General features: G+C 44.3%; 1 protein-coding gene across 8 annotated transcripts in view; it reads left to right on the top strand.

Annotated features, from left to right (window-relative positions):
- Positions 1-17,836, top strand: part of LOC109855004 (neurobeachin) — a 181,000-nt gene that overhangs the window by 113,404 nt on the left and 49,760 nt on the right. For 4 of the 8 annotated variants that reach the window (XM_020428732.1, XM_020428734.1, XM_020428735.1 and 1 more), the window contains 8 exons: positions 1,050-1,160; positions 2,336-2,543; positions 2,696-3,049; positions 4,282-4,408; positions 4,507-4,615; positions 4,826-5,001; positions 5,107-5,381; positions 5,752-5,888. In XM_020428732.1, coding sequence (XP_020284321.1) covers positions 1,050-1,160; positions 2,336-2,543; positions 2,696-3,049; positions 4,282-4,408; positions 4,507-4,615; positions 4,826-5,001; positions 5,107-5,381; positions 5,752-5,888 — 1,497 coding nt within the window. The remainder of the gene's footprint in view (positions 1-1,049; positions 1,161-2,335; positions 2,544-2,695; positions 3,050-4,281; positions 4,409-4,506; positions 4,616-4,825; positions 5,002-5,106; positions 5,382-5,751; positions 5,889-17,836) is intronic. The other 4 variants (XM_020428733.1, XM_020428739.1, XM_020428738.1 and 1 more) reach the window with 1 other exon arrangement.

The raw sequence follows: 17,836 nt of genomic DNA on the forward strand, positions 1-17,836 counted from the left end.
AATCTTTTGCTTTCACACAGCTCTACGTAGCGAGTACGATCTCTTGCGGGTCTTTTTTTTCTAAACGTTTTTCAACAGAACACGTCTTATCTCTTTTCAATACTGTCCTACAAATTTTTTTTCCTAATATATACTTCTCTTTGTGCTCGATAAATATTTTGAACTAATACATGACTCTCTAGCAGCGAGACAGCACTTTTTCTTTTTTTTTTCCACGAGAAGCACGATCTCTTTACGGAAATATATATTATGTACGTTTTTCACCGCAGTAATGATCAGATACTTTTGTGCACAACGCTTTTGCACATAGTTCATCCAAACACGTGTTCTCGTTCACGTGGCAAATTGAATATATAGAATTGTTAATAGTTTGATATAGACACAGTTGTAAAATTTATATCAGTAATAGACTTTGTATATATACGATAGCTCAAAGATAGTTTACATAATCGTAAAACGATAAAAAAGGTAAATTTTTATCTTCAATTTTTAATTGATTAAATGTAAAACTTTTTTGTGTTCGATAAGAATTGTACGAATTCTATAAATGTAGTGCCCCTTTCCCCCCACCCCCCTTTATTAGGTGATTCCGATGTACACGTAATTTCGGAACCACATTGTTCGTAGTTGAAAGAAATCTTGCGATGTCCAGCATGTAGTGTTTACACTTTATCGATTGATATCCTGCATCTCTACGTAGACCCAAGGCGTAACGACCGTTATCTCTCTCAGTGATCACGATGTCCCGTAATTTATATTTATAATAATATTTATTATGTATTCGCACGCAGTTATGTGTCACGTCACGGAATTTGAGGAATCTCATTGATTTTTTTTGTCGATTTGAAATTTTTCCACCTTGGTGAAGAGCCGCGAAATTTTACTCGCGATTTATCACCGCACCGCCGCGAAATCACACGCGTAATTTAATTTTAATATAACCCCTCTCGATCTCGAGCATGTGCGACTTACTCTGACTCTTGAATTTTTCTCTCATTGTTAACTTCCTCTGCTTGCATTGCTATGCGTACTAACTACTGGTTCTGAAGGGAGGTCACACTGGTGTACCTCGGCCGCGGACTATTCTCGAGGATTACACCTCATCAGAACCAACGCTTGGCACTTCTACAAGGTCCGAACCACTGCCACGAAGTCTACAGGTAAAACTAAACTAAAGTTACACAGAGAGATCTCTCCGGGAAGAGAGAACGGGAATTCGTTCCTCTCCGCGTTTTTTTCTTTTTTTTTTATGTCGTAACGATCCAAGCCACGTGTTTTCGGAATAAAAACTTGTGTTGTTAAAAAATTTTTTTTTTATAAATTTTTCTTTTGTCGCAAACGAGAATGCAAAAAGATGCGCAACAAAAAACGCCCAGTTGACGGGTGTGAGAAAAGAGAGAGAGCGAGATACACTCTTTGATTGATGCATCTATTTCGATGCTTACGTTAGTGTTGTCATAATGTTGTAATACGTAGCGGTCCTTGACACGCGTACAATGACGGTATACAATCACGGTACAAATATATAATACAGTGTGTTTAGTTTTGCGCGTAAAATAGCGACACTACAAAGTCGGAAGATTCTGAAACGTGCAATGTATTGTATGTTTATACCGTGCGCCATTTCGTCTTCTTCTGCGTAGAATCGTAAGCTTGAATACGTAACAGGCTTATTTACTTCTTTCTTATAATACATAGTTGATTGCCGTAGTAGTGGTGTACTACTAACTGCATGTAAGTACAAGGCACGCGAAAGTTTTATTGATAAAGTATGACTGTATGAAACGTTTTTTTTTTTCTGTGGAAGATACTATACATACTTTTTTTTTGGTTAGTAAAAGATTTTCGTTAGTAAAAGATTTTTTGTTAGTAAAAGATTCCAGTGTGTGTGTGTCTGTACAGTAGCAACATAATATATCTCTAAATTTCATGTTGTTGAAGGGACGTTCGCATCGAGAGCGAAAAAAACTATATTTCGCTTCTAATCGAGCAGTGATGTAAGAAAAAACACTTCGAACATTTCGAACTTCGACGTTGAATTTCAAGGAATATTATCGAATAAAAAAGAAGATTTAAAAAACGACGATTATATTCGTATAAATAATTTATAAAATACGAACAGACGAAAATAATTTATTAGACAATATTGCAAATCCCCCATCTTGTATGTCGTATATTTTTTAATCCGTATAACTTCTGCATATTTACATTATATATATTCGTCCGATAGGATTTTTTTTTTTTTTTTTTTTTAATCTCGATATGAGATCCTAATTCCGAGATCTTACGTTTTATTTTTTTTTTCTTTATTTCGATCATCGTCACTTTCTACCAGAGCAACGACTCAAGCGAGGAGACAGTACATCGCAGCAATATCACCGTGGACCCGAGTCCTTCCGAAGTCACCACCGACAACGAAAATAAGCACAATTCGTCCGAGGAAGCCTGGACAGACGTTAATCTCAACGAGGATGGCGACACGATGCCGATTACGAATCCCAGAGAGGATCCGCGAAATATTCACAATATCGCTCATTCGCGTGGTAAGAATCTCGAATGCCAGGAGGATTGTTTGTAATTTGTGATCAGAATTATTGAAAAAAAAAAAAAGAAAAAAGAACAATTTGTATCTAAAACAATTTAATCTTGTACGAGCGTAACGACGAGACGCATATATATATTGAAAACTATACAGGCGACATTCAGGACAGCGAGGGCAACGTTCTCGAGCAAGAGATGCTCGGCAACGCGGAACGGGGGGAAAAGCCGTCGGCGGAGATCTCGGTGGTGCGAGTTCCCGATCGACTGGTGGTAACCGCGGCGTCACCTAGGGCCGACGAGTTGCCGATCAAAGGTCTGGTCGATCATTTACCCGTACCAACACCTTCCCGCGAGGCCTCGCTCACGCAAAAGTTGGAAATGGCCTTGGGTTCGGTTTGTCCCCTCCTTCGGGAGATCATGGTGGACTTTGCCCCCTTCCTGTCCAAAACACTCGTTGGCTCCCATGGTCAAGAATTGTTAATGGAAGGAAAAGGTACGAGTTGCAAGGGTATGTCAAACGTGCGGTCATATTTCTATGTTTGGTGTCGCATGTTGTACGTATAAATTTTTTTTTTTGTGTTGAGAAATATCCATTCCGCGTAAAACAAACCTGATTTTCTATTCCGGAATGGTCTATAAATTGCATTAGGAGGAACGCGACGGTGTGTCTTGTATGCGCGCGCGTTAATAAAATCAAATATAAAAGGGAAAGACCTCACGCGCGTTTTATACGCGCGCGCAATATGACGTAGAATGTCCGAGACTCAATAGATATATAAAGGATATATTTCACGTTGGACTTTATTACACGGGGAACAGTCATAACGTGGTCTATGTTTTCCAAGTAACGCCGAGATATATATCACGCCTACGAATATAAAAAACATAGGAAGCGCATAAAGAATTACGAAAACAACAAAATTCATTTATATATATATATATATTTTTTTTATTTGTTTGTTTTTTTTTTCTATCTTGTTGCGCGATAAAAATAGTTGTAAACACACAAAACGCAGCATTAGATGTGTGTTTCGGGTTTTAATACCTTTTTCGAATTTCCACCGCAATATACGACGGTGTTTTCTAAAAAAAAAAAAAAAACAATGTTTATTACCTTCTTTCAAATTTATTTGTTTACGTCGCACACACACACGTGTTTAAAATTATCATCGATAAAAGAACGGGAAAAAATTGTCATCGCGCGAAAGACAAACAAAAAAAAAAAAAAACATGATTAAAATTCTACTTATCGTGTAAAATTATTTAAAACTGTACATTTAGATGTGTTCGAGTGATAAAAATTTCAGATCCGTTCGGTGCTCGGCGTGTTTTTCGGGGTGAGGTACTTTCGTCACTTTTATGGCCCGAGTATCTCTCGGCGTTTCACACCGAGTATTCAAATTAGTCACTTTATGATTTCGCTTGAGGAAGATAGGCAGCAGCAGCAGAGCGCGCGTTCCGAGTAATCGCTCGCTATTAGTATTCAACCTGCGAATAGTGACCGCGCGCAATGATTCTCGCGGATTTCATATTCAGGAAACGTAGCGTTTCGATGGTCCTGCGACCATATCGATGCGCTTTATTTTTAACGCAACGCGTTACAAACTGAACTGTCTTCTTTGTAAATCACGCCGCTGTTCGTGTTCGTTTTCTCTTCGTTGCTCGCTTTCTGTTGTTGTTTCGCTCACGTTTCTCGCGCTCTCGTTTCTCTAACGATTTTCTTCGCAATATATTTGCCAGGTTTGACCACGTTCAAGAACAGCAACTCCGTCGTGGAACTGGTGATGCTCCTCTGCTCGCAGGAATGGCAAAACTCTCTGCAGAAACACGCGGGTCTCGCTTTCATCGAGCTCATTAACGAGGGAAGGTAAGAGACGTTTATTACAACTAGTGTGCGCGCAAAAACAAAACGAAATCAAACGTTTCTCGTTTCCCTTCATGAAAACGCTTCTCTGCTTTACACAGGTTGCTATCTCACGCGATGAAGGATCACATAGTAAGAGTCGCAAACGAGGCAGAGTTCATTTTAAACAGGATGAGAGCGGATGACGTGCTGAAGCACGCTGACTTTGAGGTATAGCTCGCATTTCTTTGCGCGATTTTTTTTTTTCATTACTCCGTGTAACACCAGTGTTTCCAACCAAGTTTTTTCCGTTCTCTTGAGATTTTCTACAAAATGATTTTCTCACAGTCTTTTGTTTACTCGAACACGTCACGATATAATATTGCAATGATTAAATTGAAAACAATTAATTAATAATTTAATATTTTTCTCTTTGCACAGTCACAATGCGCGCAAACGTTACTGGACCGTCGAGAGGAAGAACGCATGTGCGATCACCTGATCACCGCGGCACGAAGACGCGATAACGTGATCGCCAGCAGATTGCTGGAAAAAGTCCGAAATATTCTGTCCAATAAGCACGGTGCATGGGGATACATGGATCCAATGGCTGCAAAGTACGTTCCGAATATCGCAATTATATTGCTCGAAACAACCTTCGTGAATTATTCAAAGATGAGATTTTGTTTAATCATTCGCGCATTTTATCTCGTCATTCGCAGATCGACCGAGTACTGGAAGTTGGATGCTTGGGAGGATGATGCACGCAGACGCAAGCGTTTCGTGCACAATCCACTAGGCTCGAGCCACCCGGAGGCTACTCTCAAGGCGGCTCTAGAACACGGTGCACCCGAGGATGCGATACTTCAGGCGCGTGAAGAGTTTCACGCGCATCTCGCAGCCTCGCGTGCACACCAACAGCAATTGCAGTCGGCGGATCTCTTGGATGACAGTGAATTGCTCGCGGACGACAGGGATCTCGACAACGACCTGACAGGTTGGTCGGCGTTCTCCGTTTTGCTGATAAACGAGGCGTGACATTTTAATGACACATTACGTACCACGCGAACCGGTTTCTCTCCCGTCAATTTCGCACAACGTTGTTGAGTTCACTGTTTAAATATCGATCGTTAATTATTACATGTTACTCCACTTTCCGCGCTTAATTTTCAATTTCTATGCGCCGTATAGAGTAGAATTTTATGCCGATAATTAGCATGAATTAAAAGACAAACAAAAAAAAAAACGGCGCAATTTATTCACATCTTAATGATTGAAGAGAAAAAAGCGCGCGTATATTTATTGCGCAATTTTTATTATCATTGCACGCGCTCGGTTCGATTGTTCGTGTTGTTTTTGGTTTTCAGGTCCAGTAAACATCAGCACGAAGGGCAGATTGATCGCACCTGGTATCGTGGCGCCCGGCATCATTTCCGTTACATCCACAGAATTGTATTTCGAGGTGGACGAGGAGGATCCGGAGTTCAAGAAAATCGACAGTGAGGTGAGTTTACGTAGATTAAATTGTTTGGAACAACAAATATAAATATACACACCGTCTCTCGGCGCATATCTTTCGTCGTAACACGCGTTGTTTTATGTAATCTTTGATAATTAGTGGTTTTTTAACCTTATCTTCCCTTATCGTTAAAATAGAGCGTATGTATTTGGGACAACATTTACAAGTTATACGTTGTTACGTGTTTAAAATGTAGTCACCGGTCTTGCCTCGGCGATAAGATTGTTTTTTTAATGAAGGTTGTTTAAACGTAAGAGCGCTAAAACGAGAATTTAGAATTTCAAACTTGTGTTTGTATTTAGAATTTTAAACTTATATGTTTCGCTAAAACAAAAAAACGTAATCGTATTTTTTTTTTTTTTTTTTTTTTTTTCAATTTTTCTCGATTTCGTTATTTCGCGGGAATGCATCTCTATCTAGCGTGTGTGTGTGTGTGTGCGCGCGCGTTAGCACCGCGCCCGCGCAGGTTCAAAAATTGCGCGCGGTAATAACGCCCACTATTTACATGTTAAATGTTTGGGGTTAATATTTTATATTGCTGTTCTCTCTCTTAAACTGACGAACGCGAGAGCCTAAGGTAGCCGCTCATAACGAAGAAAATCAATCACTCCGGCTGTCGTGGAATTTGAATAAGTGTGCGTCGTAAATGATGAGACGTGGCGAAAGCTTCCACGGCACCGCCGCGATGGAAGCAGATTCTGGCTAGAATTAGTCCGGACGTGTCCCTGTCTATCAGTGTCCATAAGGCACCCTACATTGTGAAGGTTTACACAATTTAAAAAAAAAAAAAAAGAAAGAAAGAAAGAAAATAGGTACAAGAGGAGAAAAGAAAGTCGAGATAAGGCACGCACGACGAGACGCGAGAGAGAAGGAAGGAGATACGAAGAGCGAGAAAGACAAACTGGAAGAACTAGAAGGACGATTATCATATATCGGTCGTAGATCTCACGTTTGTATAACTAGGGAATAAAACAAACAGAGGAGGGCCCCATGGGGTCGACCGATCTTCAGGGTCGGCAATTATGAGCCCCCCGCGGGGCCCGGTATCCGCCTGCCCGCTCTTCCGTCTCTCTTTCTCTCTTTCCCCGTATCTCCCATCGCTTCGCCACGCACCGACCACGCATCTCGGTGGCATAGGTGAACAAACAGCTTCTCGGGAATGTACTGAAACTAACTACCACAGTTTCCCACCTAGCCGATAGACATCGCGCACTGTAAAATCGTATATCTCTCCGCGCTTCTCGAGAGTAAAAGTTTGAATTTTTTTTTTTTTTTGTTACATCGCGCACTGTTCGCGTTGCAACATTTCTTTTTGCGCGTGCGCATTGTTAACTGATCTATGTGCGCATGTGCTGATATCGTCCTAACCGATCGATATACGCATGAGCACAAATTGCAATTGTTGCTGCAATGCACAGTGTAAAAAAAAAAGGCAAGATAGAAAATTACACACAATTTTTTTACAAACATTTGTGCGTTTTTATAACAATGGAAATACACTTAATACACGTTTATTCGATCACCCCGACTGTTTCGAGAACGAGAATCGCTATTCGCGCTTCCTTGCCGAGGTAATAATAAAATTTTCCTTAATAAATTTTTAACCATAATTTTTTTTTATAGACATTGTTGTACGAAATCTCACTGAGGTTGTCAAGTTAAATTCTTCTTTTAACGATTTGTGACGATAACGTCTCGTTATTTATTTAGTAGTACACTCGGTGTGTCGTTCGAGAATTTCAACAAATCGCTCGTCGTCCAACGATGCTATCGCGCGCGCTTCCCGAAGCATGCGCAGAGATTTCGTGGGTCGTGTCCACCTGTCGTCCCCGTTATATCTCGAACGACGGGACTCGCTTCGTGAATAGGACGTACGAACTCATTCGGGCTCTCTTAATTGGAATCCTTTTTAAGAAGGAACGCGCTGGAGAGCGCACCTGGAAGTGTGCGAGGAAAGAGCGCGCGCGCAAAGGATAGAAAGAAACAACAAAGAAGTGGATGAAGAGAGGCCGGGGAGGAAAGGAGGAGGCGGAGACGAAGGTATAGTGGATGGAGAAAGAGGGAGAGAGACCGGTCGTTCACGATCGAGACACGCTCATTAGTCGAGGATGTCCCGAGGGTAGGCGGGAGACTTCGTCGAATTCGTAGGCGATGGATCACTCGATAGTCGAGCCGAGACTTAAGCGATCGTAATGCGCGGCCGCAGAAGAGGATGCACCCAGGAATGGCCTCAGGGAGGGACTGCATATCGGCTCCCCGCCCGCACCCTCTTTTGTGCGTATCTCCTCGCTGGCCTCTTCCTCGCCGATCGCGCCGATTCTCCTCCCGTCTTCCTCCTCCGCCTTTTATAATGGCTCGGGCAAACGTATTTATCGTGATTTATCGTTTACACGGGTCTCTTCTTCCTCCCCCGCCCTCGCCTTTCTTTCTCTTGTCTCTCGCTCTTTCTCTCTCTCTCTTCTTCTTCTCCGTCTGTCCCGCAGCGTTTCTCGTTGAAGATAGAGGATGCGCACCGTGCGATTACGTCGCGAATGAATTATTGATAGTCCGCGAGGAGCATTAATATCTAAAACAAATAATCCAACGGCGCGGCACTCCGCCTCTCGCTCGCGCAATACTTTTTTTTGTCTTAAATTTGACGAGGAAATCGCGCTCTTCCTCCGCACGATTCAGATGACCGGTGAGTGAGCGCGAGTTGTGTCCGCGCGTGATAAATTAAATGGTTATTCGCGTTTCGCATCGTGTGTATTATTTTGAGAAGATTTATGTTATATAATTGCTCGTGATGACGCGTAATAACGGTATGTCGTCGGTGGTTGTCGTCGTGTAAGAGGAAAATTGAGTCGCCACTATTCTTATAGACAGCAAGACGAGAGAGGTAACATCGTAAAGTAATAATTGATTTTCTTCGTCTCCCATTAGCATTTATCGTACAAGTTCAGAAGCTGTAAACACGCGTACGCACGAAGTAAAGAAAAACGATAGGAAAACAAAAGCTATCGACGCGGCGCTTGAAATGTAAATTTACATATCTGTTATTAAACCTTCGTTTTTTTATTTTCACGAACATCGAAGAGAGTAAAGAAAACACTGTCGATAAATCTAATACGAACTTGTTCGAGAGAGAGAGAGAGAGAAAGAGATAGGTCACACGGAGACATTAAATTTCGATTCGCGTCGCGGCGGTTCGCATTTTTATGGAAACCTGCTCCGTGGCGCCTAAAACTCTCTCCTCTCTTTTCGGTGGTGTGGGGTTTTATCGCGGGCACACGCTGCGAATATATATCCCCCGTGAGACGCTCGCGCGGCGCAAGAAAGAGAAAAGATCGGAGTGAGAGAAGGATGTACCTACCGACCGGACAGGTGGTCCGCGTGCCACAGGTTGTGGTGCGCGCTCGTTCGCAGGGAAGATACCATTAACGAGGAGTACAATGTCGCGAAAAATCCGAGAGACATCGGGTCGTTTATCAGCGCGTTCGCAAATAGAAACTTCCTCGTAGATCGTATACGAGGTGCGGGGGGAAGGGGAGGGAGATACTTTGGCCTCGTGGAGGTATATATCTGTGACTCACTTTGCATCGGGAATCATTAATATCGGTTTGTGCTCACGTAAGTTGAACGATTGTGAAGTCGATTGTACAATCGCCCAGAGATATCGATGTAAAAAAAAAAAAAAAAAAAAAAACAAGAAAAAAAACGTCCACACTTTATTGCTTAGACGTTCGCGCATGAGAGACTAAACGAGAGTGACAAGGGAGGGCGGACTGTGACCGAGCACCGGTTTTAATGGTATGCGATTACGGGGCCTCGGCTTCGGCAATGCATATGCATGATATCGGTGTGTGTGATGTAGTGCAAGTGACGTTATAATAATGCGACTGTAATTATTCCGCGCGCGCTTCGGTCTCGCGCGCGGGATTTGTCCCACCTTCTTGCTTTTAAAACACAGCCGTCGCGAAACCCGGGGACGACCCGTATCTCCATTCCATTTTAATTCCGCCGCATTATCTCTCGTATATCTACGCGATTATAAACGCGTGTCGATAAATAATAAAGCCTGTCAGCTACTCTCGCGGCGCGGCAGATTGCCGGTGCTGTCAGTGAGCTTCGCTCTCCGAATAAAGAGAGACTTTTCCTCTCCTCCGTTGCGCTCGTCCGTTGAATTATGTATCGCGAATTTCGAAATAATAACTCTCGTCGAGTTTGATGAATAAGCGCGCAACTACCGATCGGATCTAATGTCTTCTGCTTGCGTATACATCACTCTCTGACTTTGTTATTTGAAAAAAAAAAAAAAAAGGAACGGCGAAAGAGAGAGAGAGAGAGAGAAAGAGAGAGAGACAAATAGAGAAAGAGAGAGGCAATAATTATTCTTCCAACTATGCCATTGCGCATTTTCTGCCAAAGGGATGCACGAGCGCCGCCGTATCGATGCGAATTTGCATATTCCGCATAATTTAATCGATCCGCGACCTCGATGAGATTCGACGTTATGGTAGCCGACGACCGGGGGGCAGAGAGTCTGCGCGAAAAGGATGCTGTTAGTTTGGTAAACATCCATCAATTCGTGGGCAGGGCAGCAGCGCGAGGCAGAGAACCTGAAGAGCAGGGCAAGGCGGTGGAAGGAACGGGCGGGTTCATTCTCAACAAGGCAGGGGTAATCACTGCTATTAGTGCGGACATTACTCCGGTGGTCCGCCAATCTCCGTAACACTCCATCATATCGGGTGCCCCGAAGGGGACTCACTCAGTGATGTAGAAAATAGATTTTCCTACAGATCGCTATCAGGCTCAACATTTTACATTCGCGTAAAATACTTAATCGCGAGAAAATTGCTTTATTTCTTGAAAAAGAGAGCGCCTGCCAGATACATATATATTACACGCTAATAATCATCTGCTGATAAACGTATCGAATTACATTTTTCAAATTCTCTCATTGCGAATTATCTCATTCGATTAATGAACGTTTGTAAATGTGTATTATTTCAAAATTGGTTTGTTCCGTCAAAATTGCGGAGAAAGATCGAAAAAGGTGTCGCGTTTTTATAATTCGTTTTTTTCTCGGTCACGACAAACGAGCATCGAAATCTCTCTCTCTGTATATATGTAGCAAACGATCTCTCTCGCGTTGCCGGTTTTCTTCGTCGGTCGTTATAGGCGTGACGACCGATTATCCTCGAAAGGAATGATGATGGATATCATAGACAACTGTCTCGTGCCACATCAGTTCTGTCAGCAACTGCAGGTAGGCGGAAAGCTTGTGGGTGTGTATCCGTTCTCTCTGTAAATACGCGAACCCGGCTCTCGGTGTTGAGAGTTCGCTCGAATGTGTATCTATAGGGTGTTATATTTCAAATATATCACTCTGATTTTTGTTTAGACTCTAGTTGAGTATTTAATCTCTCGCGTATACTTTAATTAACGCCGAGTGCGCGAGATACTAAAAATGCGCACGGATATTTCTGACCAATTGAGTTGGTTTATTAATTATAACACGAGGTGTTTTATAGTCATCCTTTTTTTTTTTTTTAACACACCCGATATGTACGTACGCACGAAATTTACGTACGTATCGCGGTTCTGTACAATGTTGCCAGTGTTGGACGTTGATCAAGAACGGCGCAATTTAGGCAGCCACGTTATGACTAAGAATGAAGAATTAATTACTGGTTTGAGCGACGTTGATTCAACATATACAGAGTGTACGATGCTTATCAAGAAGGCAGACTTATAGACCATTATCTTTCCGTGGCAATTAGAGCGACATAACGCTGTTTTTTTTTCTTTTTTTTTGTTTTTTAACATTGTTCTGCGCCTATTAGAAATTGTTGAGATTATTGCACGCGCGTTCTCAATAGCGTCTAATCGCGAACGGCAATCGCATAAGTCGCATTTGCCGTTCTGTGGGTTTCTCGGTTGCCCCATTGATACGGACCTGGAAGAGAACTAGTCGCTCGCAATATAGGCGGGGCAAGGCTGGATCCGATTCAGAGTGTGACGGATGGCGCCCACCTGTGGATTCATTCACTAATCTGCTCGCTAAGCAAACAGCCCGAACACACCCCGTCATTATCGCTGACGGCGTAAGTAGCGCCCGATCTCGTTCTTACCCGATATTTATTATGCCCTCTTGGCTCCCCCCCCCCCCCCCCCGTCTTTCTTTCTCTCTCTCTCTCTCTTTTTTTCTGTGTATCTCTCTCCTTCTCCGAGTTCCGCACGATCTCTATAACAGGCCCACGGATCGAACGCCGGGCCCATTTTCACGTCACCCCTTTGCCACATTGATTTTCGGACTCCATAACGGGTGCATGTTGCTCCGCAATTATCGACGGCGCCCGGCCGTGTATCGACGGTGGCCGCGTGTGCCATCTGGATACGTGCCTGGAATGGAATTTCAGGGCTACACATCGTGCGCGCAAATAGCTTTTGATTTCGCTTAAGCGTGTGTGCGCGCGAGTTAACGTGGAAGCGGGTTTGTGCCTGTCGATCGTTTTGCGAGACGTGCGTACACATTTGCTGCTCCAATCCCGCTTAGCAAACAGTTCTTATCCAACGTAACGAATATTTATGAGAAAAATAAAATTTACCATTTTTTCTAAATAAAAAAGTTTGCGCGTCCTCTTTGTTAAACAAAAAAAAACAAAAATGTAAAGTCAGTACTCAAATGTATCGAAGCTCTTTTGATATTGAATCGAATTGAATCTCTCATTAGACGATGTTTCTCATCGCGCGATATCCATCAACTTTTTGTCTCAATTATTAGCAGAAGTTAAAAATTACGCGATGGTAGGCGAGAGCTCATCATCGCGGCTCGTCTCGTCGCGAGCGTGAAACGAGCGAGTGCGCGCGCAGATACGATCGAGGATGAGAAGCAAACGCAAGCCGCGAGATAAAAGAGGAAAATCTTTGCTTCTCGAGAGAGACCTCGGTGCCTTTCCCGCCTTTTCTGCCATTAATCACCGCATCGTCGCGGATACGAGCGCGCGGCGGCGGCGGCGGCGTACCCGAGGCGCATTTTCAAGCGCGTTGCAAAACGAACAGCCGCGACGGCGCTCTTACGACGAATCGATAAATATTAATGAAACCGACGCGACAACGAGCGCGCAAATCACAAGGAGATAAGCGAAGCGAGCGCGCGAGCCCGTATTTCGCATAATACCAATGCCAGAGATGATCGCCGTGAGCGATTGTGTTGCGCGAGGGTTTAGGTTCAGCATCAATTGGCGCGCACGGTTCTTCTGGGCGAGCCTGTGTCGCAAATCGATTCATCGATTGCGCCTTGTCGACCGTGACGATCCATGTCGCGCATGCCCCAGATCACAGACGGGATAAATCTGTGAAACGAGTCGCGACGAATGTGTTTCTCGGACGCGCATTGAAACGTGAACGAGAGAGAACGCCCAATTATCTATGCCACGTAAATTTCCATCGTATATGTTATCGAGATGCGATCACTTCGAGATCGTTTTCGCGAAAATACTATAACGGCTGATAACGAGCGAGATCTGTGGATATTTGAAATAATCTCAAATCGATTATCACCGTCTCGATGGAGCGAGACGCCGAAGCGTCCAGCGTCCAGTTTTGCCTTTAGAAGTGCTGAGAGCGCGCGTGTAATAATAAATTGTCGCTCGCGCGGAGGCAGGTTTTATTTCTCAATTATGCAAAAACGGATCGAGAGAACGATCGAGAGAGAAGAGACGCCGATCGACGACGCGAAACGAAAACTCACAGAACGATGCGTCGTCCGATCCGCGGTTCGATTTGCGCGCGATATAATTTTGCACAACGACACCGATGTGTCGAGATCACGTTTATTATCTCGCGTTAAATCTAATTCGTAAGAAGAACTGTGTTTCGAGCTCTCTCGTTCGTTCAGCCGTTCGATCTGTTGTCGCGAGGACGAAGCGACGAAAAAACGTCGTCATGTTTCCGATGTCGTCTCGCAAAAAGCTGATGAAAATTAATGACCGCCGATCAAAAATTCTGAAACAAAAGTAAAGCAAACACTTTTAGGGATAACTCGCACGTCGATCGCTCGGGAACGAGCGTTTTTTTTTTTTTTTTTTAATTGCGTCATTAATCACGCGCGAACCGACGACGTTGGGAATGGGCGCGTCAGCTGTCCCACACGATTTTCATTCATTCGGAATGCGTGGCAAACGCCCGTGTTGATTCGTGAGCGCGGCGGAATATGTTGCAAAAAAAAAAAAAGAAGGAGAAAGAAAGACGGCGAAAACTTTATAAGTTTACACCGGATGAGCGAGATGGGACGAGAGGCGCGGATAGGCAGGAAGCAAAGGGAATGTTAGTGACCCCGGACGAAGAGAGCGAGAGCTGGTAGTTAAAACCGTGTACGCGCATCCCATAATTTAGCGATTATTTTGACAAGGGTATGATCTTCTGACAGGTTGTTGGCCTTATGGCTACGCTCTGAAATATAGCTATTTAAATGGGGGCACTTAGAAGTTCTGCGGCAGAATGCGCATTTTTTTTCAAACAAGCGAGTCGGCGAAAGTGAAGATCGCGCAATTTGATCTATCTTTGCGTTCCCTCTCTCGGGAATTTTTCTTTGTCTCGAAAACAATTATTATGTACGTAAAGTCAAGCAAAGCATCACCGAAACGCACACAGCGCACGTCAACGAAGTCTGAAAGCGATTAGCAAAAGTGATGGATCAGCGGTTGATTTGTATGCACGTAATTTCCCGATCATTCGCGAGCGTGCGTCAAGTAATTTATAAACTATCACGCGCATGTGTGTGTGTATGCGTGTGCGTTTCGCAAGCTCCGTGTGGATAATGGCACAGCTGATTGCAGTCGCGTGACCGGAGGCAGAGAGTGAGAAAACGAGCTAAAGCGGAATGTAAACTATTATCCTAAGCGCAATTGGTAATTTCGCAAATATACACGTGAATACAAAGTTAGCCATCTTGGAAACATTCTTGTTAGCTTGCCTGACTGGACGGTGTTATTCTCTCGAACGCGGAGCGAAGTCTCCGGAGAGAGACGTTCTTATTAATTTATCTTACATATTGCATTTAGTTCGCCGTTATCTGTCCTTATACGCTCAATATAAATCAATAACAAACGAAAAAAAAGAGAGAAATGCGCGAGTTCAATATTCCGCATCGATGCATCAGTGGCGTGACTCGCGCGATCGCCAACGTTCCCGCCTTCGATTAATTCTCGTTACAGCGAATTATTTGCGAACAGTGGCCGCTGTCGCTTTAAAGCGGCAATCGCGAGCGAATTAATATCCGATACGCGTAAATCACACGATTGTGAATGCGCGCAACGGGGGTTACAACCCCGGAGAGCACACAGGCCCGAAGAAGAACTCGGCGCTCTCCTTAGCGGCCGTAAAGACGCCACGAAGTATGTATGTACCCCCCTCGCGCGGAAGATCACGGGATTCGTACCGGCGGCGTCGCGTTTAGCGGAGAACGATGTATAAAAACGCGCGCGGTGCAGGAGGTTTCGTTTTTGAATTTTGCGGAGAGAGAGTTGCAAAGACGCGCGTTTGCCGCTCGGTCGGTTCCTACGGCAACGATTATCCGGCTGTTAGCCGGCCACACGAATCGACGACGGTAGGGGAAAAGGTTGTTTCGTCGAGGTCGCTTTCGGCACGTTGTCATGCAACATGCAAAATCAGTTTTTTCTTCGGCCATGAGTCAATTTGCCGCGACGAACGAATCCCCGGCGGGAATTTTTCTCGATACGCGAAGCAACGCGTACGGTTCTCTTTTGTGCTTGTCGCGCGTTAGCTCAAGCTGTGTAATCGATGTCTCTTACTTCCATAAATTTATCCTCGCTTAATTTACGCTAAACGCCCGAGCGACAAATAAAACATTTGCGCACACCGTGTTACATTATTCACATCGCGTCGTCGCCGCGAATTTTCGCGACGACAGGTCGCGTAACTACAGTATAGACTCCGTCGAACGAGCGTATCTTTATTCATGCGCATCGAGCAACGTTGTTACAATATTTGCTTTTAATGGTATTTGAAAGAACGATGTCTTGTAATAGCACACTGCGCGAGCGCTCTGGCCCATTCGTGAATACACAAATACCTTCGACCGGGAGAAGTGGAAGGTGCGTGCGTGGAGAAGAAGGGAGGTCCGCCCGCGGCTGGAGGCGCGACGTACGCTGAGTTATGGCGCAGGTTAATTATACAAAACATTCAATTATACCTCCCCAAGAAACCCACACGAAAGCTTTCGATCCCGTCCGTGCGAGCGCGCATCACCAAACGCGCGCATCTCGAAAACGCTATTCGGGATCGGGACGCGACGCTATATAAGATTTCGCAAAAATCTAAACCGACAGTCGAATTTTCTTTCGATTCTTCAACATCGTTGCTTCGGATATCGCGTTGCTAAAATCCAAAAATATACCTCCCTCAGGTAGCAGGCGCAAAAATCATCTTCTTTGTTTCCGTGTCGTCGCGAAGTAGAACAGTTAAAAAAAAAAAAAAAAAAAAAGCGCGCGCGATAACGTTCCGCGCTCATCTCGATCTTATACCGATCTTTGCCGAGCGCCGGCGAATTCTCTGTCGCGGGGGAACGTGTCCCCGTATTTGCGCGTGGTTTATCGATTGATCCCGTCCCGAAGGGTTTCATTTATCACGATCGGTAGGATCCTTGAGATGCCTTAAAACAAAAGCTAACATACACACACACACACACGCGCGCGCACATCTACACGGAAGAGCTGGGATGTCTTCCAGCGACGCTGGAGGACGGCGAGGCACGTGAGAGGCGAGAGGTGGCGGGGGAAACCGATGTTGCCGGGGCCCGACGTGGCGTGGGGCCCCACGACGGGTTCCTTGCGCGGTGAGGGGGGACTCATAACGCAGAGATTTTACGCGCCGGCGCCGGCGCCCCCCGCGGTCTCAGACGCCGCGACCATAATGCCGAAGTCGAATGCACGGCGAACGACGACGGCGGAATATCTCCGAGACTATCACCGAGACGCGTCCCCCGAAGAGAGAGCCCACCTTTTCCACCAACATTCAGAAACGTTTTTATTGATATGTTTATTACATAATGTTCGGGGGGCCGTAGAACCCTATCTTGATTGCGCTTGATCGCGGATTCACCTCCGTAACAGCGTCTTCTTCGGTAATTCAAGGAAAATTAACAACACGCTGTTTCGTAAACTTTAAAGTTTTCCTTGCCACGACGGCAATGAAATCGTTTGGTCATTTTTTTTTTATAATGAACAGCGTAAATGATTCCACAAAAATTGGATTTAACAAATTTTCATCTTTTCGTTGTTAATCACACAGAATGGAATTTTTATTTCTGTGAATGATATTATTCACATGCAGCTCGTCGAAGAATTCGTTTCTCTCGTCAAGAATTCCGTATCAATCGCGCGGCGTGATCAGTTGTCGCACGCCCGTCGAGATGGTGCGTAACAATCGAAATGATCACAGCGGAACATTAATTGCTGGATTATCAAATGGTATGCGCGGAGCGGTATCATTGTACGAATTGCGATGTACGACTGGTTTTTTCTCACTGACAATTCACGCGTGATTTATTTATTTATTCCTCAAACCTCGAACCTTCATGTCGCGCGTTAGATGAAAAGAACGTGAAAGAAGTGGAAGTTCGGCATAAAAGTTTGGTCGTTGTTGCCGTGACTACTGGCCTCGAAGGTCGATGTTTTCGAGACAAAATCTGTGATGTGATAAGCGAACATAAACCATTATGTTAATATTATCTTTTCTGTACCGTTAAAATGGATTTAATATTAATGACGCGCACAAAACATATTTCCAGTAAACTCGCGAGGTGTAAATACGGTGTTGCGTCACGACATTAGACTTGCTGACCTCATCGGAACTTGTAAATTCTGTGAAATGGGATACACACAATTTTCTCGGAGCGAAGACAGAAAATTATGAATGTCGAGAAGAGA

The sequence above is a fragment of the Pseudomyrmex gracilis genome, unplaced genomic scaffold, assembly GCF_002006095.1.
Source record: "Pseudomyrmex gracilis isolate BER0280 unplaced genomic scaffold, ASM200609v1 scaffold_78, whole genome shotgun sequence".
Lineage (NCBI taxonomy): Eukaryota > Metazoa > Arthropoda > Insecta > Hymenoptera > Formicidae > Pseudomyrmex > Pseudomyrmex gracilis.